The sequence below is a fragment of the Jaminaea rosea genome, assembly GCF_003144245.1.
Source record: "Jaminaea rosea strain MCA 5214 unplaced genomic scaffold BDZ90scaffold_17, whole genome shotgun sequence".
Taxonomy (NCBI): domain Eukaryota; kingdom Fungi; phylum Basidiomycota; class Exobasidiomycetes; order Microstromatales; genus Jaminaea; species Jaminaea rosea.
In genome coordinates, this window is record NW_020289991.1 from 272,304 (window position 1) to 289,781 (window position 17,478).

Genomic DNA, 17,478 nt, shown 5'->3' on the forward strand with positions numbered 1-17,478 from the left:
TAAAGGAGGGGAGCATGGGCGTGTGTTGTAGAAAGGCAAGTAGGTGTGGGTAGGAAGGGAAGAAGAGGAAGAGGGGTCGAGGGGACGAAGGAACGAGGGTAGACACACTCGGAGGTCAGCCATCCTCGAGCACATTGAGAGCAAGGGAAGTGTATTGGCACTCTCAGGAGCGAGATTGGGGCACGCCAAATGCCCTCATCAACAGCCGCCACCCGTGACCCAGTCCTCGGAGTCGCGACGCGACGCATGCCCTCCTCATCACCTCCCGCTCACGGCCCGCCACGACCGCCACGGATGGAGAGAAGATCGTCTATTCACGACCTGACTGAGAAGGAGCAAAGCATCGCGGCCAACGCATCTGACTAGGCGGGCAGGCCGAAGCCGACACGCTTGCCTCGGATGTCAAAGACGGCGCCTTTGTGGAAAAATTGCGCGCCAATAATCCACAAGCCCTTTTCCCCCAAGTCTGCGAGCGAGAGAATAAGCAGATCAGCTTAGCTCTGAGCTTCTCGTGCGCTCACACACTCACAGCCCTGGATAATCGAGTAGCACTGCCCAGCATGGCGGTACACGCTGGAGGGCCCGTCGACGACGATCGAGCCGTTGCCATCAGGCCCACGAAGCGTAAGTGGAGCCCCTTTCTGGCAGTCGACCTTTGCCGTCTTGATCGTGCCGCCCGAGATCTTAATGTACTCGGGCTTGAGACCAAGGCCACGCAGAATCTTGTCGGCCGACTGCACGGGTGAGGGGGGCAAGTCAGCATCAAATCGGGCTTCGCCATCTAGCAGGCGCACGCACGGCATCGTCTGGAGCAAGGCGCTGCTCTTGGCAATCCAAAGTGCCTTGAGAAAAAGGTATGCCATTGATTGATCCAAGCAGGTCCCACGTATCGCCTAATTTGCTCAAGGGTACCCAGAAGGAAGGATTGAATTGGCCAAATTGCAGTGTGCCCGTCTGCGGTGACAGCGCAATGGGGTCAGTGGCTGTTGACCTCACCGTCAGCACCACCGGCGCGCACGCTCACCTTATCACCCAACGTCAGCGCAAAGGGCGTAGGGCCAGAAGCGACCACGAGAGGCTGGAAGGAGGAGTTGTAGTTAAAGTAGGCATCCCGATTCTCAGGAGCGAGACCGAGAAGTCCAACCGACTTGGAGCCTGAGCGGTTCGTGAAAGCTGAGCAGGCAAGACGACTGCACGCACATACCTGCCATTCGACTTACGTGCTGCAGAGGAGATCAGGGCATCCGAGTCGGCTTTGCCTACAGCCACGCCTTTTGCGGTGACCCCACTCAAGGAGACGGTGTCAAGGACGACCTCCACCTTGTAACTCCCATTGCTACCGAGCAATGATGCGATGACGAGGACACCGTACACAGTCAGCTTGTCCCTCCCATGCTGATTCGCGCAGACTCACATCGAGCCGAACGTCTCAGTGACGATCTTGCCCGTCCTCTGGCCCGTGGAGTAGCCGCTCGCCTTGGACATGATGACATTAGGCGTTCCTGCGAGGCGCGCGAGTCAGCCTTTGTCCCTACTCCTTCTTGCTCGTACGCAGCTCACCAAAAGTCATAATCATCTCGTAGGCCTTGCCACCGATAGTAGCTGACGTGGTGTAGACTTCAACACCCGAGTCCCACCCAATAGGCTGGCCGCCCGCACGAGCGTGAATGAGTTCTGGCGTGATGGACGAGGCGCGAGAGAGCCTGCGACGGGTCACGGGCATGGAGACGCTCGGAGCAGAACGCAGTGCTGCCCGGCCAGCAGAGACGTCGCGATTGGCTGCTGCGGGCAAAGCGAGAGCTAGAGTCATGGCGACCATGCCGATGGCGGCGGAGAGGGAAATGAAGAGCATTATGGTGTTACTTGGAGCTGTAGAGAGTCGGGGTTGGGAATAAGGAAGAGATGTAGGATGCGGAAGGGGGACGAAGTGACCGTGTCGAGGTGGCTGGGCTAGGGCGCGTCGAGCAGGATGAAGGGCATCTATCAAGCGAGGTTAAGACATGGTCAGAGCTTCAATCCTATCTAGGACCGCGCTCTTTCAAGCCGTGTACACGTTTGGGCACACGGTCAATGCAGGTTTTCACTCACGGCCCGTCATGACAGGCCCACGCAGTGTCTCGGAAATTCTTTCAATTCAAACGCAAAATATCGAGAGGCGACAACAACTTGGCAGTTAACGAAGCGCGGCGGAGAAGAGGGATCGCGGAGCAAGCAGTGTCCTGCAATGGTAAAAAAGGAGGGGAGTCAAAGGAGTGTGTGTAGGGAAGGGACCGGGGTATCGCTTGGATCTCAGCGCGGCGAGGGAGCGAGCAGCGGCACGTGAGGGGGAGGCCCCGCTCATCCTCACGCTCGCCCTCTGCTACGACCTCGCCATCACTGCCATGCTGCCGTCACTTAAAGGTCGTGTTCTCTGCGAAGAACCGATGTCACTCCGCCGAGTACATTGCTCACAGCTGACCTGCCAGCCGAAGCCACTGGCGCTGCAGCGCTGGAAACTGGTGCGGCAGCGCTGTTCACTGCGCTCTGCACAGTAGTTGCCACACCACCCGCAGCTGACGTCGCATCTCCTGCGAGAGACTGAGCAGCAGGAGTTGACGTCGCGGCCGTGGTAGAGGGCGCCGCCGATGTGGTGCATCCTGCGCTGACGAGCAGGCCGAGACCGAGTGGCTCGCCAATGTCACAGATGAGTGCCTTTGCTACAGGATTGCTGACCAGGCCGCCGATGAGGCCTACGAGACCGGAGCCCACAGCCTTGAGAGCATTCGCCAAAGCCGACGTTTGAGCTTCGTTGAGACCCTGCTCGAGGACCGTCGTAAGCTGGTTGGAGTTCATGGTCCTGGCGAAAGCGGGAAGCGTGCCGCCCGCATCTCCAGCCGTGATGGCGCCCTTCACGAGCGTGGTGAGCGTGCCGGCCCCATTCGCTGCGGCGGCGCCGAGACCCTGCGTGAGAAGATTAGTGCCATTGGCAGCGAGGGCCTGTGCGACGGCAGGAGCGGCTGCACCGTTGTTGGCGCCCATGAGCAGGCCGAGAATGCCGCCAAGTTGATCGCCAGCTGCGCCCAAAAGCCCTCCCAAGACGGGGATGTTGCCGAGAGCGCCGAGAAGCGCGCTAGCAAAGTCGCCGCCAAGCTTGAGAATACCCTGGATGAGACCCAGCAGGTCGCCCAGGCCCTTGCCAAGTGCACCGATGTCGAGGGGTACACAGACCGTGGCCGCTTCATCGGCACAGATGAAATAGCGGGTCTTCACATTGATCTCATCGTAGAGGAATGAGGGGGCGTTGTACCCGCCGCCATCCGAGCCGATGTTGACCGAAAGCTGATTGAAGACGTTCAGGTTGTGACCAATGAGAGGTACCGAAGCCAGAAGACCGACGAGACCGTTGCCCTTGACGAGGCGAATGTTTTCGATCGTCGGACTGATGGCTGTGCCCGGGTTGTTGATCGTACCGCCGGGCGTGGTAAAGCCTGGGTCGAAAGTATTGTTGAGAACGGCGTACGGGTCCGAGTTGAAGGGCTCATCTGCGCTGCGAATGACCGAATTGAGCGTGTTGAAGGTGATTGCAGCGGGCAGCTGGTCCTGAGTGTAGAGCTTGGCGCTGACGGTGGGGTTGGCCGCAAGGTTGAGGGCTCCCAACAGCGTGGGCAGCGAGAGGAAGACGTCGATCATCGTGACAACGCGAGAGCCAATGCCATCGATGGTGCCGTCCGCCTGGACGCCTCGGAGTGCTGGAACGAGCGAGTCGTATGGCGTCAATGGCTGCGAGCCACCACCAGTGCCCAGAATCTCGATGGGAATCTTGAGCTGCGGCGTCGACTCGGTCTGCTCGACAGGCTGCAGGTACGAACGGAGCAGATTCTGCGCGACTTCGTTCCCAGGGTTGTCGGGCATGTACTGGAAGTTCGTCGTGATAACATTGGTCCCGGGAATGAGGCCCAACTGCGGAATGATGGCACGACCCACGTAGACGTTCCTGTAGACGATGGGCAGACTGACCTGGTCCGTAAAGACGGTGAGCTGGCTCGGGTTTTCCAGGGTAGCCTTGAGCGGAATGAGAATGTACTGCGGCGTGCCTCCTTGTACGACGAGGTCTGAAGTCGTGAAGACGTGATTGAACGAATTGATACCAGCGAGCGAGGTGGTGACGTTGAAGGGAATTCCAGGGTTCTGCAGCGGAATATCTCCAATGACCGTGCGAGCAAGGACAGACGTTGTACCCTTGAGACCGAAGTCAGCTCGGTCCGTGTCAGTGAGCTTGGCAAAGAAGGCCTGGAACGAAGGGCGATCGATGGCGGCGACGTCTTGGTCCTTGAAGTTGAGCAAGAGCTGCTCCCTGTCGTCTGGTCCCCTCGACGTGCCTGCCTGGACAGGAGCTGAGGGGAGATTGATCTGAGCCGTGTCGACGCCTTGGTACGTGAGCGTGATCATGGGACCAGCCCTGATGGGCGTGAGCGAGAAGCGGAAGGGGTTGGCGAAGATGGCAACCGTCTGGTTGTTCGATCCCTTGATGACGTACGGGTCCGGGCCAAAGATCTTGGCCGTCAAGTCGGACAGCGTAATGGCAAAGATGATCTGATAGATCTGGCCAGGGAGAACGGCGTTGGTCTGGAAGCGCTTGAACGCTGCGGTGAGCCATGAGACGGGCTGGTTGCCGTTTGCTTCTGTGACGACGGAGACACCGCGGAGCTGTAGCGTCTGGTTGTTGCCGGCCAAGAATTGCGAGAAGAGGATACCGAGCACGTTGAGGTTGGCCGTGTTGCCTGTCTGGTCCTGGATCTGACCAGTCGTGTGAGCGAGCGTATTGGCAACACCAGGTTGCCCGCTGGCAGGCTTGGGAGCGAGGAAGAGACCCGTCGCTTGAATTGGCCCGACGTCTACGCCCATGAAGAAGATCTCGAAGTTGACCGTGTCAAGCTGCACTCCCAATGCCGAGGGCGAAGGGATATTGGCGTCGGCCTTGATGATGAGCGCGTTGGACGTCTCACCAGGGATGTCGAACGACGTGATGACGATGCCCGGCAGACCATTGAAGACGTCGAGAGAAATCGACTTTTGCAGGATGGTGTTGCTAAACGCGATACCGACGGCGCTGACCTTGACGGAGGGGCTGTGAATATCCCACGTGAAGCTGGGGTTCTTGAGAATGTACTCGGCAAAGTCGATGAATCCTGCGCATGTTGATAAGGAGCGAGCAAGGTTAGCGTGTTCAACTGCCAGTCCCTTCGCGCGCACTCACGGTCCTGGTTGGTGATCGTTAGGTGGCCCTGCGTGTTGAGGTCAGGCGTACCTGATCCAGCAGCCGAGCAGATGGGCGGCAGCTCAATCATAGCGATCTGCGAGCCCATCCAGTCGACCAAGATTCCGTCAGGGAACTCAATGTACGCATCAGCCGGCGCATCGGTGAGCAGCGAACCCTTGAGCGATACGTCGAAGCCCGTGTTGACGAGGTTGGTCGCATTGGCTTGAGTGAAGAAGAGCGTAGCCTCGTTGACGATGATCTGAATGAGCGGGGCAGCAGCAGGACCAACAAGGTAGAGCGCTGTGTTGTCCGTGTCGGTGGGGACGGGCTGCTGAATGAAGTTGAGGTCAGTCTGATAATCGTCAAGCTTTAGCGTCGACTCGATGGGAATCGACGTCTGCAGTCCCTTGAGCAAGTTCAAGATGGCACCCAAGATGTCGAACTGCCTGCCAGAGTTGCACGGAGGCGGGGTGTCGTAAGGGTACGGCGAGATCGTCGTCCTCGTGTCGGGCAAGTCGAGAACCCTCTGAAGGAACGGAGGGAAGGGGCCCAGGCTCGTGCCCGTGTTCTTGGCTGCGGTAAAGATGAAGCGAATCAAGTTCTTCGGGTCGATGTTGAGGTTGATGGGAATCTGCCTCGATGTCGTGACCTGGTGACCAGGGTTCGACAGCGGGTTGCTGGTGAAGTCTTGATCGATCGTACCCAGCGTGATCAAGCCATAGTCGGAGGGACCAAAGTAGTTGGCGAGCGCGTGCAGCCTCAAGATGTTGATGCCAGCGGTGAAGGGGTTGGCGATCATGACGGAGGCCTGAGCAACGCCAGTCTGCGCAATATCCTTGGGCACAACGAGACGGGCCTCGATGACGATGAGCTTCATCAAGGGCGGGATCTCGGCCGTGAGCCTGATGCCGGACAGGGCTTGGACGAGCGACTCGATGGGCGTCGTCTGCTGCGTACCAGCGACAATCGTGGGCGACGTGATGTTCTGAACGTAGTTCTCCAGCAGCGTCTGACCGGCGCGCACGTTCTCGGCACCCTGAGGGCTGTAGTTGATCTGCGTGGGCACAATGTTGGTTCCAGGTACCAAGACGATGTTCTTGATCAATGCCATACCGATGGGTCGGTCCTGGAACAAGACGGCGAAGCGCACGTCGCCGGCACCAATGGTAATGTCCGACGGGTTGTACAGTGCAGTGTTGACTGTGATCAGCAGGTACGTCGGGTATCCATGCACGACGTCGAGGTTCGAGACGACGGCGGGGCGAGCATTGAGGTTCTGCAGACCCAAGATGTTCGTCGGCAGATTGAATGGAATGTCTGAGATGGTGACGACACCAGCAGCTGTGCCGGCCTTGGCAGTCGCCGCACCATGCAGATTGAAAGTGACTTGGTCCCTCGCCGTCGTGTCAGCCAGGAATTGCGAGAACGTCGGGTGCGAGTTGTCGTAGACTTCGAAGGGCACGTCGTTGAAGACGAGGGTCAAAATGCGCGCCTCGACATTCGTGGTAGCTTGCGAAGCCAGCGGAATGTTGAGTACGGCGGCATCCTGTCCATTGTAGTTGGCAATGAAGGGGCCACCCGTGTTCTGAATATCGACGGGGAAAGCAAAGGGCAGGTAGAAGTTGGCCGTCGTGTTCTGCGACGACGTCGGAGGTGCCCAAGACGACTGCACCGTGAAGAAGAGCGACAGCTGGTTGATCGAGACGACTCGAATGACGTCAAATGCCTGCGCGGGCAGCGAGACGTCGACGGCGAGGACCTTGATACCGTCATTGAGCCAGGCGACATTCGAGGGGCCAGCATTTTCACCATGCACCACAATGTTGCTAGGGGTGTTGTGCACAAAGCGCGTAAAGACCTCAGAGAGGACGGCAAGGCCGGTATCGTCGTTCTGAGGAATCAAGCGACCGACGAGAGGAAGCTGCGTAACAGCCAAGGCCTGCAGCGTAAACTCATTCTGCGCCGCGGCAGGGCCAATTTGAGTGTCGTTGCGGGTGATCGAAGTGCCGAATGTTGAGAGCTGAACACCGACTTGGGCAGGGCTGTTGATCGTCGATTGAGCAGTGAGATGAATACCGCCGGCCTCGTCGTTTGATGGCAGGTCGAACGAGTTGATGATGACCATGCCTCGCAAGCCGTTGAAACCCGTGAGCTGAACGTCCTTGGAGATGGCGATGTTGGGCACCGTGATGCCGAGCGCCGCCACCGACAGACCCTCGCCGCGAATCGACCATACGAAGGAAGGTTGCGTGAGAAGGAACTTGGTGAAGTCGGTGAGGTAGGGCACACTGGGCACGCGAGCCTCGACCATGACGTTGAGAGAAGCACCCGTGTCGCCCTTGAGCTGGACGTCCGGGAAGGATGTCTGGACGAGGAGCTGGCCCTGCCAGAAGATGCTCAGACCCTGAGGGAAGGAGATCGTGGCGTCAAAGGGACCAGAGTTGGTAATGGTGCCCTGGAGCGCGACCTGGAAGCTCTCTGGCTGCGGGTTGAGAATCGTGACGCGATCGATGTTGAGGACGGCATTGTCGACAATCTTCTGCACGATGGGCGAGGCCAAAACGGGTAGCAGCTTGTTGAGCGATTCGTCCGTGCCAAGGGGAACCTCGGTCTGTGAGAACGTCAACGTCGTGTCGTACTCTCCAATCCTGGCGTCAGAGACGATTTCGAGGTTGAGCGTGGCCACTCCGAACGCCCGATCGACGTAGCTCGGCAGATTGAAGCCCGTGTACAGGTTGTCACGCTTCGTCAGCTCCATGTGCTCGATGCGCTTGGCCAGTTGCTCGTGGTCCTCGTACGGCGCGGCGCGCTTGGCAAACTCGAAGCCATCGTCCTCCTCGCTGCCATCGCTGCGAGAGTGCGGTGCCTCAGCAAGGGCGCCAGGGTTGGAGCCAACGCCAAAGAGCATCTGCGACAACTCGTCGTCCTCCTCCAGCACAAACGACTCCTCGTCCGATCCACCAGGCAGACCTCGGCGCGAAGGCGTGTTGCCGTTCGCAGCCGTCGTCGGCGTGTACGTGTAGCCGCCCAACGCGACAACGCCGTCGAGGTACCTGGGGTCTTGGCCCGACTGCACGACCAGGCCACGCAGAAGACCAAAGATGTCAGGCGGGTACAGGTTGAGGCTGAGCGGGATCGTAGGAGAGTTGGTCAAAGCCTTGCCGTTTGCGAGGAACTCGAGACGGTGATCGATGTTGGCGATGAAGATGCCCTTGGACGAGGCATTGGCGACGATGCGGTTGATCGTCAGGCCAGCCGTGAAGGGGTTTGCCAGACCAACGACGGAATTGGCGACAGAGTCGGTAATTCCCGTCGTGTCCAGCACGGTGAGATTGGCAGCATTGACGAGCTTCGTCGACAGACCGGGCAACGTCGAGTTGAGACGAATACCACTGAGCGTGACCGCCAGCGACTCGATGGCGCTTGAATCAGCAAAGCCAGAGATGTTGAGCTGAGTGTCTTGACCCGAGATGAAGCGGTTGAGCGTCTCGAGACCCTGAGGAGCACGGTTGGGGTCGAAGAAGGACGTGGCGTTTACGTCGACTCGGCCAATGGCGAGGTTGAGGTTGGGCAGCGTGACATTGCCCAGCACTACCTCGTTCTGCAGCTGGAAGATGGAGTCGCCGACGGACAAGTTCAAATTCGACGGGTTGACAACGGTAGTGCCAACGACGAGCGAGATGGCGTCGGGAGCACCACCCACGACATCCACCGAGTTGATGACGGTGGGGTACTTTCGCAGGCCAGCAAGACCACGCAGACCAGAGCCTACACCGAACTTGATGCCGTTGAGCAGCACACGACCAAGCGGCGTGTCTGTGAGCGCCTTGGCTGAGCCCATCAGCCTGAAGTCAGCGGCCTCCATGTACGTGAAGGCGTTCTGGAAAGCAATGAGTTCCTGACGCGCTGCCTGCGTGTTGTTGGGCAGGACAAGCAGCGAAGGGGGAAGCGTGATGTCAATGACACCCGTCGTCTCACCAGCGCTGATGATGTCGAGGTGCGTCGTGGAATTGGAGTAGCCGGCATTGATGTCACCGACATGGGCGCCCTGGTAGATGATGCTGATCGAGTTGGACAGCGAGACAATGTCAAGCGAGAAGCCAAAGGGCAGACCAATGCTTCCGCGCAAAGCCTGCGAGAACGTCGTAGGGTTGTACGGGTTCTGCTCCGAGTAGATGAGCGAAAGGTAGTCGATGGTGATGCCCTTGATAGGGTCGATGGGGATGGGCGTCTGCAGCGGGACGTTGACCACAAGGGCCTGGATACCCGTGCTGAGCCATCCCACCGTCTGACCATTGGCCAGCCTCGTCGAGATACCGCGCGCCTCGACGGGGACTGCCTCGCCGTTGATGTAGCCCGTGAATAGCTCTCCAAGCAAGTCAAGCTCCGTCGAGTTGTCCTGGTGGGGCACGAGCTGGCCAGCGATCAGGATACTGTTCAGTCCCTGCGTGATGTTGACATTGTTGGCCTGCACTTCGCCGAGGAACATGTCCCTGTAGTACAGGCCGAGGTTCAACGTGCCCAGCTGGATACCAAACGGTGACGGATTTCGCAGCTGCGTGAGTACCTGCGTCGTGATACCCCCTCGCGGGTCGTCACCGGGCAGCTGGAAGTCGAGAACCTTGACATCAGAGAAGCCGTTGATACCCTGGAAGACGACGTCCTTGGTGAAGACGAGGTTCTTGTATGTAGGCAAAAAGCTGAAGGCCTCGACGTGGACGTTGCCACAGCGCAATTGCCAAGTGAACTCGGGCTCAGAGACGAGGAACCTGGCAAACTCGCCGAATCCCTCCTCATCGCGGATCAGGAACGTCGTGGCCTGTGTGCGCACCAAGAGAGGGCAGAGTATTGAGTCAGTGAGAGGGAAGCGCGATCACATCTCGCCATCGCCACGCACCTGCTTGACGCGACCGTGACCTGCCGCGACACCGATGTAGTCGAGCGTCATGGAACCCAAGTGCAGCTCGCGCATATTTGGTGGCGGTGTGTTCCAGTACACCTCGACAGGCTCTCGGAAGTAAAGGTGAGCAGGGAAGATACCCGTCTTCTTGACCTGACCCTCGATCGACAAGGGGAAGGATGAGTTGCCAATGTCGGTGAGATTGGCAGCGTAGACGTGAAGCTGCGATGTGTGGAGAGCATGGTTGCCGATGGCCCACAGTACAGGGACCAAGGTAATCACGAGGGTGATGATGATGATCGGAGGGGCGAGGAAGAGACAGCAGAAGCCAAGCTTCTTGCTCAGGTACTTGTGCTCGTACGGTGTACCGCGAGCGTCTGCGGCGAGGTGGGACGGGAGGACATGGGAATGCTAATGTCAGTGAATGATGTGTTGGGAAGCCGCGCTGCATTGCAGCCTACTCACAAAGGTATCCCATGGGTCGACCAGGCTGGTACATGCCAGCTCCTGATCTGACTGAACCACCATCACTACCTGCTCCGCCACGCCGCCTTCGGACCAGGTCCGTCCTGGACCCATACGAGGCGTCGTCGGCCATGACGATGCGCGCAAGGAAGCGGTTTGTATTCGATTGAAGATGAAGGGGTGATAGATGAGGTGGATGAGAGGTGAAGAAGAGACCTTCAACTGGCCACGACGATTGTGGTGGCGGGTGGCGCGCGCGTCCCTGCTAGCGCAGCAGCGGATCTGAAGTGATCTCTGAGGCGTGGGCTTGTTCCCTTGCTGTCGTGGAGAGAAAGACAGAAGAGGATAGCGGCCCGCAAGTCGATGGTATTTGCTGTGGCGACGACGGCGGCGGCGGCAATGACTCCTGGGTGCGATGCAGCAGCGGCGGCGAGGCCCCGCAGAAGATGCGGAGCGCGGAAGAGGACAAGGACGAGGGCGAAAGGAGCAAAAGGGCCACGGAGCACCCGAAGAGTTGAAGGAGGAAGGGGGAAGCCAAGGGGTATTGAGCAGAAGGGAAAGGGACTGGTAATGAGAAAGGAGTGTAAACGCAGCGACGACGAGCGTGAGAGTCGTTTGAACAAGGCGTAGTTGGTGAGCAGCGTCAACCAGGCGCAGACGATGCAGAAGTGCGACCGCTCTCCGCCCCGCTTCACTTCACACTCTGGCTGTTCTCCCTCGTCTTGGTCTCGCAGCGCAGCGCAGCCTCTTTGCCTCACCCCGGATCGAGCGAAATTGGGCGGGGGGCTAATGGCAGCGGGCGTCTTGCCACTGCTTGCTGCGAAGAAAAAGCGGTCTCTCAGAGCTTCAACAGCGTCGTAGCAGCCTAGGCCTGCCTGTGGACCAAAAGACGTATTTGCACCGTCGATTGTCAGGCGTAGTGGCACGGCCTGGCGTTTTGCGGAGCTTCGATTTCAGATCGGAGACTGCGACGCAAAGACGACCTAGACTTCAAGGCTGCTCGAGTGCCGCCCTCTCAGAGAGATGAGGCAATGAATGCGGGGGGCGGCAGAACGGCAGCAAGACGCACCGCAAGAGGAAGACGCTTGGCCAGCGGCGGCACGCCAACAGTGGGATGCGAGGCGCCCTGTCTCTCTGCGTCTTGCTCTTGACTGCCTGCTACCACTAGCCTCCTTGCCTGAGTGGCTAGCGCTGGCTCCGCCCTCGCCTACAGGTCGAGGCAGCCGCGTGATTGGTGACGACCTGCGCCCATCTTCTACCGTGGAAGGAGCTGCAAATGCGAGAGGGACGAGCGAGCGAGCGAGCGAGGGTACGGACCCCGAAGAGCGTTACGGATCAAGGCACAGTACGAGAGGGAGAAGGGTACGAGTAATTGAACATCGTTGCGGGGTAGCGAAGAGGCGAGAATGAAGTGCAGTGCAGAGAGCGCACAGATGGGGAGGGTCGAGCGCTGAGAGTGCGCGGCACGTCACCTCATTTTGCCGCTCCGCGTAACCGTTGACGGCGGCATTGAAGGTCGTACGAGTGTGCGGGGTGGCGAATCGAAGCCTTAATCGCAATACGTAGCAAGGGCGAGGAGGTGGTGATGACGATGCTCGAAGCGGCCCATTGTTTGTTGACCTCAGCTGTCCAGCCAGGTGCACGGCTCTCAGCATGGTTTCCATCTAGGCCGCCGCCGCCGCCGGCGACGGCGGAAAGCTAAGAAGCAAGACGAGCCGGCCGTAACGCGGTATGCTTGGCGGCGTGCTTCTGGATGTCGTTGCGCAGGCGTCACCTGGCTACAAATACGTCGCATTCACCAGTACGAATCAAGGTTAGCGTTGAGATTCGCATTGTCGTGCGGCATCTGCTTGCAATGTGGTGTTGAAAGGGATCGAATGAGCGGCGGCTCTGGTATCGACGTCTCCCTTCGGGACATTTGACACGGCTTTGGGCATGCGATCTCGCACGACGATGTTGAGCAGTAGCACAGGCTCTCGATCTCTTTGATTGATGGCGAGCTCTCAAAAACTTGTGCTGAACTCGTATGGGCGGCAGTTGGTGATGCCGCGATTGAAGAGGCCACCTTCAGGCCTTCTTCCGACCCGGCCGGAAGGCGGAAGGGCGAGCAGCTGTCGAGGGCAGACGCGAAACCAACACTTCGTCGACCCGTCTCGACCTTCTATCCTGCACGCCCACGTCAACATGAGCGACTCGACAGCCATCAAGCGACAGCTGGTCATTAAGACGGGAGTAGTCAAGAGGTGCGTCATACTGGAGCTGAGCGATGTCGTCAATTTCTCACGCATCACCGCCCGCCTCCTCCTCGCCCAGACTCACCAAAGAAGAGCAAACCTACATCCGCGAAGCCCAAGAGCAGCGACAACGCATCACGAACCTCGAAGCACAACCTGACGCGGATGAGTGGAACGTCAAGCAGCAGCACAAGGTGCTGCAGGACTGCCTCCAGATGGTACCCGACTGTCGCCGTAGACTCGAGGCTGCGGTCGAGGATCTGAAGCTGTTTGCTGAGGGACTGGATGAGGAGTTGGCGGCTTCGCTCGAGGCGAAGGCTGCGCAGGAGGCATTGCAAGGGGCTGAGGCTGCAGCTAATGAGGCTGATGGGGCTGAGGCATAGACTTGCAGCAGCGATGTCAGAGATGACGAGGGAGGGCTGGGCATCTGCGACGATGCGCGCAGACAACGTCACACCTTGGCCAGACGCCAGTGCCAATGACAGCTTCACACCGAGAGGGCGATGTGCGCAAACAACACGACTCTATGAATTACGAGTCACTCCCGCGCACGCACACTGGTAGATGATGTAGATTGGCGAGGAGGGGAAGGAACGGGAGGTCACTACACTAGGCGAAGGGGAGAAAGACGTCGCCAAGGTGTCGCCGAGTAGGAGATATCGAAGGAGGAAGAGAGACTGAGAGTACAAGTTCAGAGGCTCTGCTTGCTGGTGCAGTTTGTCATGTATACAGGTTGCAAGTGTTGATCGAGACGTGGAGCGGGAGCGAGAAGAGCGAGGAATTGAGCGGCCGTGACGTGACGTTTGTGCGCGAATCGTATATGCTGTGCGATCCGTCTAGCCTTATGGAATGAGGTGCTGGATGTAGTAGTGGATGAGTGGGGGCGGGGTGGGAGCGTGACGTGGTGGCGGTTGCGCGTGGACGGGATGTGGCGGGCGAGATGCCAGAGACGGCCTTGTCCATCGAGGCTTGGTAAAGGGCCAGGTGGATTGGGTTCTGGAAGGGAGCCGTCGACTTGATGACTACGCCGCGGACGTTTTACTCAGCGCCCCTCCTTCCGGCTCTCTGCAGGTTCGGACTGGTGGATCTCTACCTCGCCGGAGCCGTAGCAGTCGAGGCGCCAGCTTGCCCGCCCTCAACGTGCTTCTCCCAAACTCCCAGCAGTTCAACGGCGGTATCGATGGCGATCTCGGTCCCATCCCTAGCAATGCGCAGACTCTTGTTCTCGTTCCAAGGGTTGCGCAAGTGCTTGACAGCCGTGAATGGCAACGAATTGGTTTGGACCCACTCAACAGAAAAGGTGTGGCCGAAAACTTCTTCTGACGAGGGGGAGGGAGAGGGACCTGAGACTGAGGCGCCCTCTGCCGCGGTGCTTGTATTTGTAGAGGGCGAGAGAGTCATGGTGGGGGTGGGAGTCGCGGTGCCAATCGATCGGCCGCCGTCTTGCTTTGCAGCAGGTGAAGTGGTTGCTTCGCTGTCTCGCACTCTTGCCTGACCCGAAGCAGCCAAATTCTCCTGCACTGCGAGCTGACGCTCCAATTGCTCAGCCTTGCGCTGGCTCTCTCGCTGGTCGATGCGGAGATTGTGAATGATGGCGCGCGTAGCAAGCTGGGTGGCCGCTCGGGCATCGCTTGAGGCTGAGTCACCTGGCGTGAGCGACGAGGAGTACGAGACAGATGTTGCGGCACTGCTGTCCATCGCAGCTGAAGGCTGTCCATTCGCCATCATGTCCCTTCTCATGACACCGTCGTCGGTCAAGGCTTTCTTGCCAGTCTGAAGGCCCGTAGCTGTGCCAGGCAGCAATTCTGCCTTTTGTGCTTCCTCATTGGGCGTCAAAGCCTGAGGTGAGGTGACGAGAGTAGGTCCGCTAGGCGCGTCTTGCTCGCTGGCGGCGACAGCTTCAGTCTCTTGCGACCGATTGGCCTTCGCCTCCCGGCCCGGGATAGGCCCAGCCATTCTTGCGTACCCAAAGAAGGCCCCACTCCCATTGGCCGAGAAGACTAGGATCACTCTGTCGCTGTTCCTGAAAGCCTGCGCCAATACAGCCTCATTGTGGGGTTGCGTTGCCCATGTGCGCGTCTCTACGGAGCGGTCCAGCTCCTCGATTGTGCGACTCTTGAGGATGAAGTAGCGAGTGCGAAAGGCCGGGTGGCCGAGGAGGCCTGAATTGGTGCTCGTGTATGACACCTCTGCGCTCGAGCTGCCGATGGAGCTTGACCCGACTGAGGCGAGAGTGTTGGGCGAAGAGAGTGAAGCGACTGCTTCCCCGCGGAGGTTGGAGGTGTCGCTGAGTGACAGGCCCGCTACGTCGAGACAGTCCGTCTGTGCTTTGTTGTTGGTCGAGGGGCTTGCGCTGGCGCCTTGTGCAATTGGACCTTCTCCTTCGCCGCGCGACTGGCCGAGCTTCTCACTCTCGCGACGGCGGTACTCCTTGAGGAAAGCGACGTGAAGCCCTTTGCCCCTTTGACCTCCTACGCCAGCCTGCACCTCGTCGCTCTTCTTCCTGATGCGGCAGACGAGCTTCGGGCAACGAGGGTCCTGAGGACGAAGCGGGTGGCCATTAAAGAAGAGTACGGCCCTGTCGAGGCGGGAAGGCGTGGAGTAGTTGACGAAAGCGCAGTTGGAGCGAGCAATGATGAAAATCGAGACGATGCCATGAGGAGCAGCTTCGTTGAGGCTGGGTTCGTCATCGTCTTGTGCGTCGGCTGGAAGCTGAGAGAAGAAGGCGCGCAATTCGGCTTGAGACGCATTTGCGGGAACATTGCCCACCCACATGACATGCTCTGATCGCAGCCCGACCGGAGGCTTGCCGTAGCTCGAATCCACTGAGCCAGCCTCCGTCGGAGAAGTAGCGAGAGCACCTTCTGCCGGCTCTCCGGTGCTTCTCGTGTCTTGACGGAGAGGTGCGCGGGACGCTCTGCCTTGCGAGCCTGAACCGCGGTAGCCAACTCGTGAGGACGGAGAGGACGCGGCCAGTGCTGGGGCTGGACCTCGTGGCGGGGCGTAGCCCATCGGCTGCTGACGTGGGTAATGCTGTTGGGCCCATGTGCCAGGCGAAGAGGCCGGCACAGCAAACTGCGGAGATGCGGCTACCGATTCGTGGTAGCCCATGGCGGCAAGTTGTGCATATTCCGGACTGCTTGCGGAGACATAAGGCTGAGGTGGCATGGGTCCAGGAGTGGTTGGGGAAGGATAAAAGCCGGCCACGCTAGTGTAGGGCTGCAGAGAGGGGTGCGAGAAGAGGTAAAGTCAACTCTTGCTCCTTGTATGCTGCTGTGGATCTGCTCACCGAGTAAGCGTAGGTAGGAGGCCACTGTGCGGAACTGGCAGAGTCAGTCCTTCCTGGTCCTCCAAATGACTCGTAAGCAGGCTGCTGATGCATCCCGGACTGTGGTGGAGATGAGGCGTAGCCCTGCGGCGGCGGCTGTTGCTGCTGATAGTGTTGCTGCGGCATCCCGGCACCGCTGGCTGCCGAGACCGACAAAGCCCCCTGTGCTCCTGCCCCTCCTGCGACCGCTCCTCCCGAGCCTGCGCTGGACCCGTATGCAAACGCTGCTTCTGGGTGCATAGCAGGCCCGTAGCCGGCGGTGGCACCGGAGAGATCAGCTGCATATTGCATCCCTCTCCCACCTCCCTGATAAGCCTGGTAAGCTTGCTGCTGAGGCGGAGGCAATTGCGTCGAATCCGATCGGTAGAGATGTTGATGCTGGCTCGGAGGAGGAGGGGCCGGTATGCCGGCTTGGCCCGACATGAAGGCAGGCTGCGGCTGCTGCTGCTGTGGGTAGCGGTATGGATCGGCCAGGCTGTATGCTTCTGCCGTCGTAGCTGCGGCGCCAAAGCTGGACATGCTGCCCGCGTGGTGGAAGGAAGAAGACGACGGAGAATGGGATGCACGAAGAGTCGGCGGTGACGATGGCGTAGCAGACAAGGGCGAGATCATCGTGTCTTGGGATGCTTCACTGACGTGAGCCGGTTGAGATCCCGCACGCTGCTCGCGCTGATCCGCTGAGCTGTTGCTGGGCGCTGTATCTGGCATCATCTGTCGTGTTTTCGTTGGCTGACGGCGCTGCCATGGGCTTTGGTGTGTGCTGCTTTGAGGCTGAGAAGATGCTACAGGTGGTGTCGATGAGGAGGGAGAAGAGCAATGGAGGCGTGAGTAGGTTGCTAGAGGGAGGAGCAAATGGGAGACGAGGACGAGGACGACAATGATCCGCTCCGCGGCAACATGCTAGCCGCAATCCAAATGTGATGAGGCGGTAGAGGGCAAGGGCCAGGCCTTCTCGCGACGCGGGACGAATTGAGTCGCCTCATTCCCGCAGTAGCGGCAGCCCACTTTTACGCCCGTGCCTACATATATCAATGACCCGCCGCTTAGGGTCCTCGATTGGGCGCGGGTGATCGGTAGCACCGGTAGCGCGGCGCTCACACCTGACACTCACCTTCGTGTTTGGCTGGCGCTGCGATTTCGACGGCTGCGCTTCCTTCGAAACTCGAGTCTTGGGGTACGTCGGGCTGTGTCGCAGCAATGAATTGCGCAGCTGCAAAGGTGCCGCTGGGTGACGAGGATCGTGAGGCTGGTAGGGACTGATGAAGCCGGCCTTGAGTCTGTGCGGGCTGGCCTGCGTCTGGTGACATGCTGG

At 59.3% G+C, this 17,478-nt stretch overlaps 4 protein-coding genes across 4 annotated transcripts; 1 reads left to right on the top strand and 3 right to left on the bottom strand.

Annotated features, from left to right (window-relative positions):
- Positions 1 to 362: 362 nt before the first annotated feature.
- Positions 363 to 1,852, bottom strand: BDZ90DRAFT_262820 (hypothetical protein; the record flags this gene model as incomplete). Its single annotated transcript, XM_025508532.1, has 7 exons — positions 363 to 466; positions 530 to 734; positions 799 to 954; positions 1,025 to 1,155; positions 1,221 to 1,336; positions 1,415 to 1,502; positions 1,561 to 1,852. 7 exons carry the CDS (start codon positions 1,850 to 1,852, stop codon positions 363 to 365), a joined length of 1,092 nt encoding a protein of 363 aa, XP_025359579.1.
- Positions 1,853 to 2,394: 542 nt separating this feature from the next.
- On the bottom strand, positions 2,395 to 10,737 carry BDZ90DRAFT_262821 (hypothetical protein; the record flags this gene model as incomplete). Its single annotated transcript, XM_025508533.1, has 4 exons — positions 2,395 to 5,168; positions 5,237 to 10,058; positions 10,137 to 10,516; positions 10,605 to 10,737. The coding sequence occupies 4 exons, from the start codon at positions 10,735 to 10,737 to the stop codon at positions 2,395 to 2,397; spliced, it is 8,109 nt and encodes a 2,702-aa protein (XP_025359580.1).
- Positions 10,738 to 12,788: 2,051 nt separating this feature from the next.
- Positions 12,789 to 13,221, top strand: BDZ90DRAFT_262822 (TBCA-domain-containing protein; the record flags this gene model as incomplete). Its single annotated transcript, XM_025508534.1, has 2 exons — positions 12,789 to 12,847; positions 12,918 to 13,221. The coding sequence occupies 2 exons, from the start codon at positions 12,789 to 12,791 to the stop codon at positions 13,219 to 13,221; spliced, it is 363 nt and encodes a 120-aa protein (XP_025359581.1).
- Positions 13,222 to 13,927: 706 nt separating this feature from the next.
- BDZ90DRAFT_228641 (hypothetical protein) lies at positions 13,928 to 17,473 on the bottom strand (the record flags this gene model as incomplete). The annotated part of the gene is made up of 3 exons (XM_025504825.1): positions 13,928 to 16,057; positions 16,128 to 16,948; positions 17,278 to 17,473. The coding sequence occupies 3 exons, from the start codon at positions 17,471 to 17,473 to the stop codon at positions 13,928 to 13,930; spliced, it is 3,147 nt and encodes a 1,048-aa protein (XP_025359582.1).
- Positions 17,474 to 17,478: the final 5 nt, after the last annotated feature.